At 54.5% G+C, this 6,030-nt stretch overlaps 1 protein-coding gene across 1 annotated transcript; it reads right to left on the minus strand.

Moving 5' to 3' along the window:
* Nucleotides 1–448: 448 nt before the first annotated feature.
* Nucleotides 449–2,971, minus strand: H2BK1 (H2B.K variant histone 1). The gene is made up of 2 exons (XM_024990947.2): nucleotides 2,840–2,971; nucleotides 449–685 (listed from the first exon to the last, which is right to left on the minus strand). The coding sequence occupies exons 1-2, from the start codon at nucleotides 2,969–2,971 to the stop codon at nucleotides 449–451; spliced, it is 369 nt and encodes a 122-aa protein (XP_024846715.1).
* Nucleotides 2,972–6,030: the final 3,059 nt, after the last annotated feature.

Raw genomic sequence — 6,030 nt, forward strand, 5'->3', positions numbered from 1 at the left:
GGTTACTTCAAAGCTGGTTTGGGCCTTTAGTTTTTGTATCTTGTAGATCTGTGTAGCCCCTATGCCCAGCACAGGACAAAAATAATAGTCTTCTAGAAATGGCCTCACAGAACCCCATCCCGAAGGAGGGATGCACGTGGAATTTCAGGCCCGGAGAGGGCGTGATGGAAACAGCCAGCGGCAGACTCGGGATTCCAACCCAGACCAGGTCGTGCCTCGTCTCACCTAAGAACAAGACTGCTGTACATTTCCAGTCACATGTCACTCATGGGCCCCACCCAGAACGCAGGTGTTAAGAGGTATGAGGTATGCATAAGTGTTCTTCTATCTTGGGGGCGTGAGAAGTAGTGACACCCTGCCCCACACCACACCTCCCCTCCACACACCCCTTTTGGAATCAGCACAACACCGGACGGCAGTGCAGCCTTTATTAAGGCCGGGCCCCGGCTCACTTGGAGCTCGTGTACTTGGTCACGGCCTTGGTGCCCTCGGACACAGCGTGCTTGGCCAGCTCCCCAGGCAGCAGCAGACGCACGGCCGTCTGGACCTCCCGGGACGTCAGTGTGGTTCGGCCCGAGTACTGGGCCAGCCGGGCGGCCTCACCGGCCAGCCGCTCAAACAGATCGTTCACGAACGAGTTCATGATGCTCATGGCCTTGGAGGAGATGCCGATGTCGGGGTGCACCTGGGGAAGCAGCAGGAGCAATCTGTTAACAGGGGGGCTCTGCCTGATGCCACAAGCCCCACCCCCAAGTTGGGGACCGCAAGGCTGCCTCATCACCCTCTTTCCAGAGGCCAGACAGGTTACTACTATATCCAAGTTAAAAAACAGAAAAGTTTGTCCCAACTGCAAGAGATAAGGAATGCTGCCTTTTTTCCCCCCTTTTTCCATTTAATGATTTGCAGTGTTTTGTACCATGGATGCATCATAGTTTATATCACCATCCCTCTCTTCGTGGACATTTAAGGGGTGTGCTTTACTTTTTGCTATTACATCGTGTTATAACAAATACATGTCTTTGAACACTGAACACTTGTACGAGCAAGCTGGTTATCCCTAGAAGTTCCTAGAGGGCTGGTGCATATAACTTGGTAGATCGTTAACCAGATTATTTTCCAGAAAGGGCGCACTCGGGACACACTCTCCGCACCAGCCTGGGAGTGAGGAGACTGGGATCTGGGGCTGTCCCGTGAGTCCTGTGGGACCTTACACAAGGCACTTCCCTCTGAGCCTGTTTCCTCTTCTGTCACACCAGCTTTTGAACTAGGTGATCTCTAGTAAAACAAATGGGAGGGACCTTATAACAATCCTAACACGTGAGCAGGCAGACACCATTTCTCTGAGAAAAGTAAAAGTAAAGTGAAGTCGTTCAGTCGCGTCCAACTCTTTGTGACCCCATGGACTGTAGTCTACCAGGCTCCTCCGTCCATAGGATTTTCCAGGCAAGAGTACTGGAGTGGGTTTCCATTTCCTTCTCCAGGGGACCTTCCTGACCCAGGGTCTTCCGTGCTGCAGGCAGACACTTTACCATCTGAGCCGCCAGAGAAGCCCATTTCTCTGCGAAGTGGGAGGGAAGTGACTGCTGACATACACATCAGGCCAGTGATGGAGGTGAACGAGCACCCTGGCTCCTGGCCCGGCCACTCCCTCTCCACACAGCCGCTAGTGGCCACGGATCTGACAGCGGGAAACCTGAGCTGGACCCTGGTCATCACATCTTCTTCCCTCGAGGTGCCAGGGCAGTGGCCCCTCCTCGACCCAGGGGACCCGCTCAGCAGCTGCCTTCGGGGAGCCCAGTCCTGCCCCAACACTCCCTTCACAACTTAGGAGCTGAAAAGCTAGGCTAAGCTGCAGGGGGCTCACTAACACCGGCTCCCACCCCACTTGCATTGGGACCCCGGAGTCTTCTCTGCTGCTGCCCTTTGGCCCGTCCATGTGTGTGCCGGGCCCACCCCGTGAGAGCGCTCCTGGAGACCCTGGCCGTCCGGTCACTCAAACTGCTTATGGGATTTCAGACCGGAGACAAGGCCCATGTCTGGGGTCTGGTCTCACAAGGAGTGAGACTCAGGCAGGGGAGGGGAGGAGACCCAGGGCAGGCAGCTCCCTGCCGGGCCCAGCTCTGCTGAGCAGGGCAGAGCATTTGAGGCCAGGCGGCCTGGGATCCTTCAGACACCACGGTTGCGTGCCCTTTGGTGGCAGTGCGTGAGTCCCAGGGGTAGATGGTCCTCACAGGCATGCTGGGAGTCTGAGTGTGGGTTACGGTTGGGGCTTACCCAGGCTCAGGGCCGGCCAGGGATGGGGGGCTGGGGTGACCTCCACTGCTGTCAGGTCACGTGACCCAGTCACCCCGCTGAGTCCTTAGTACTTTAGGTTCCTTATCTATAAGGTAGACCAACCCCTCAGCCCCTCAAAGACGGAGCACCGCCCAGCTGGGGGGTTCCCCCAAGACTGCAATTCACTGGAGCTACTCCTCGCTTTGGCCACAGCTAACTAGTCCCTCTTGTTTGGACCAGCCCGTTTGACACCTGATCACCGTCAGCCCTGCACTTTCTGGTGGTCTTCCTTTACTTAAACTGTCCCACCTAAGGTCCCACATGACTGTTTTGTCTGTCCCAGAGCCCTGTAGCCTCTGGACCGGGGTGGGAGCACGTTTGAATTGCCTCCTGCCTGTCACAGGCACAGGACAGACACGGAGCGGCCTCCCGGGGCCTCTGAGATGAAGAGAGACCCCACAAAAGGGGCACGGGGGCCTCTGTGCAGGGAGTGAACTCCATCTAGGCCCTTTCCAGGCTTTCGCCAGCCCCCGCCCCACGCCCATGGTGGCCCCCCCATGCTCACCTGCTTCAGCACCTTATAGATGTACATGGAGTAGGTTTCTTTGCGCCGGCTGCGCCTTCTGGACTTCTTGTCCCCAGGACTCCGGCCGCGCCGGCCCCCAGACTGCTGCAGCTGTCCGTGCTCAGCGCTCATCCTCCTGGTCCTCCCAGCAGCCTCCTCCCACGTATTGGGCGAACTTTTAAGAGGTCAGCTGCCCGTCCACCTGGAGGGGCTGGGGGCCAGCACCTGGGCTCAGGGGCGGGGCCGGGCCCAACCCTGTTCAGAACGTGCTCTGCGTTAATCCTGAAAGAGCCTAATGGCTCCTTCCTCTCCACCGCCCCCAGGACTCCATCTCTGAATAAGCCTCCACCAGCCCCCTTCCCCACCCTTCTGTCTCCCAAAATACTTGTAACACACACGTTAGAGTTCAGGCTGTACGCTCACTCAGCACCCGTGTGCTCGAATGGATGGCTGAGTGCTGGAGAGCTTCAAGAGGAACACAAGGCCCCCAGCACCGCCCACCAAGTGTTATTCACTCAGTCTCATTAGTGTTATTCATTCATTCACTTTGTGACCCCACTGTAGTCCGCTAAGCCCCTCTGTCCATGGAATTCTCCAGGCAAGAACACTGGAGTGGGTCGCCCTTCTCTGGGGCATCTTCCTGATTCAGAGATCAAACCCGGGTCTTCTGCATTGCAGGCAGATTCTTTACCATCAGAGCCACCAGGGAAGCCCCCCTCCCCTTCTCCAAGGGCCTACAATTTAGCTAGAGAGATAAGACTGTTTCACCGGAAACCATCAGGGAAGGGTGAAAGGGTAAAAAGTGTGTGAAACTGAGTTCGGGAAAAAAACGTAGTGAGGTCACCGCAGAGCACCAAGCTGAGCTCCCTGTGTTATCTGGAAGCCACCTGCTTCACATGTGGTCACATATATATGTCAGCGCGACTCTCCCAATTTGCCCCACTCTCCCCTTCCCCCGGGTCTACACGAACCTCCTCTACCCTTTGTCTCTGTTCCTGCCTGGAACTAGGTTCATCTATACCATTGTTCTAGATTCCATATACATGCATTAAAATATATTTGGTTTTTCTGACTTACTTCTCTCTCTCTCTATATATATATATATTTTAAAGATAGGCTATAGAAATAGACAATTGATTTTAAAAAAGAAGAAACCTCTGGCTTCAGGAAATAAATGGGGATTTGAAGCTGGTCTGGTAGGACGTGCGTGTGTGCACAGTTGTGCCCGACTCTCTGCAACCCCATGGACTGTAGCCCGCCAGGCTCCTCTGTCCATAGGATTTTCCAGGCAAGAATACTGGATCAGGTTGCCATTTCCTTCTTCAGGGGATCTTCCCCACTCAGGGATCAAACCCGGGTCTCTTGCGTCTCCTGCATTGGCAGGCTGATTCTTTACCACTGTGCCACCTGGGAAGCCCCTGGTAGGATAGGTACAATTTAACTGGGGAGAGAGATTTTAGTTAGGAGGAAAGGGAGAAAGAAATCAGTGGGTATGGTTTCGGGGAGGCAGAAGATGGAGCAGAACCTGAGCCCAGACAGGTGAAGGCAGCAGGAACCACAGCTGGCAGGGCCTGACAGGGAGGGTTTCGGTGAAGGCGGACTGGAAGAAGCCGGAGTGAGAAACACGGGGTGCTGTCTGTGAACACGGGGCCCCCATGGAAGTAAGCTGTGAAGGGAAGGGAAAAAAAGGTGCTGTTCTGCAGAGAAGGTGGTCTCACTTTGCACCTTGTGTGACTATTTCAGGTCCGTCAATGCTGTGGTTAAGGAAATCGAGAGCAACGGATAAGCCCAGGCTGTGAGAAGAGGGTTTTCTCAATAAAGAGGTGGGGAGGAGCCAAATGAGCATCACCTGCCATAGGCGCCTGAGCACCCTCCACCGCACCAAGCCCACACGCCCCCAGTTCCCACCATTCAGCTGCAGCTGCGTGCCGGGGGTTGGAGGAGCAGGAGGGCGACTCTGGATCCAAGATAAGGCACTGATTTTAGGCACTTGTAGAAATGTCTTTTGTGGGATTTTTTAAACATTTTAAAAAATGTTGAGGCTGGCCTTTTTTCTGGACAAGCTGACCAGCCTACTGTGTCCCTTTCCTCCAGGCCTGGAGACCCCTTCCCCCTGTCCTGGAGATCCCAACAGACTTCAGCGGGAGTTCTTCACACAACCAGGCCCTCCCTTGGCCAAAGTAGCAGCTCGTCTCTGTTCTCATTATCCTCCTAACCAAGCCTCTGGACACTCAGGACAGACTGACGAGCCATTTTTCTCCGGGCTCCTGCCGTGAGGCACAAAGCAACCAGGCCAGGCCCCTGGGGGTCAGAGGGTGGAGTCCCTCACTCCAGCCTTGGGATCCAGGGCTCAGCTGCAGGCACTCACCTGATACCCTATTCCCTCTGCCCAGGGCAGCTCTGGGACTCCACAGCCATCTGAGAAGACCCTACTCACCTTTCAAGTTAGAGCACCGATCCCAGCTTTCTGGGCAGCTACTCACGAGAAACTTCCCTCCCTTTTAAGGTCTCCTGTGTAGCCTACCATCTAAGTTACAAGTTAAAGGGCATTGATTTATGCCCTTTTCTGTCTTTTTGGCTTTCCCATTAGACCATGAGCTCCTCGGGGGTTGAGAGACCATCTGGGACTTTTTTTGTGTTTTACTGTCTTAGAAACCATGGCTGTGTATGTTTCCCCACTGCGGGAAACAGGGATGGTTGCTGATTTCAGAGGTGAAGGCAGGCAGGAAGCCTGGTGACACAAAGGCTGGATGTGCTATTAAAGTTCAGTCAGACTATGCAAAGCCCTGGCTTGGAAGTGTTGATAAAATGGACACAGCGCTGATGAAAATTAAGGCTGTGGACAGGTTAACATCACAGAACTTCTTGTATCCCACCAGGAATACAGCAGCAGCAGCACTGGGGAACGCTCAGCAATGTTAATTCCTGGTCTCATCTAGACCTACGGAACCAGAAACTCCGAGGCGAGACCCAGCAGTCTGTGATCAATGAGTCTTCAGCTGATTCTGACGCACGTTAATGTTTGTGAACCACTAGCCTAAGTAAAGGCATGAGTTCAAATCAGAAGAGAAGAGAGTTCTTCCAGTGCCCACGGACAGTCCTCCGTTTGCACCCAGCCCATGCTGAGGGCAGGTGAATGGTGGCACCGCAGGGAGGAGCAGGAGAGGACCCAGAGACCCAAGGAGAAAGGC

This window comes from Bos taurus, chromosome 4, assembly GCF_002263795.3.
Source record: "Bos taurus isolate L1 Dominette 01449 registration number 42190680 breed Hereford chromosome 4, ARS-UCD2.0, whole genome shotgun sequence".
In the NCBI taxonomy this organism is placed as follows: domain Eukaryota; kingdom Metazoa; phylum Chordata; class Mammalia; order Artiodactyla; family Bovidae; genus Bos; species Bos taurus.

Excerpts from the sequence above, each read along its gene's own strand:
- H2BK1 (XM_024990947.2), bottom strand. The coding sequence starts at position 2,971 with ATGAGCGCTGAGCACGGACAGCTGCAGCAGTCTGGGGGCCGGCGCGGC. Across the intron at positions 686-2,839 it reads TCTATAAGGTGCTGAAGCAG|GTGCACCCCGACATCGGCAT; the intron begins GTGAGCATGGGG and ends CTGCTTCCCCAG.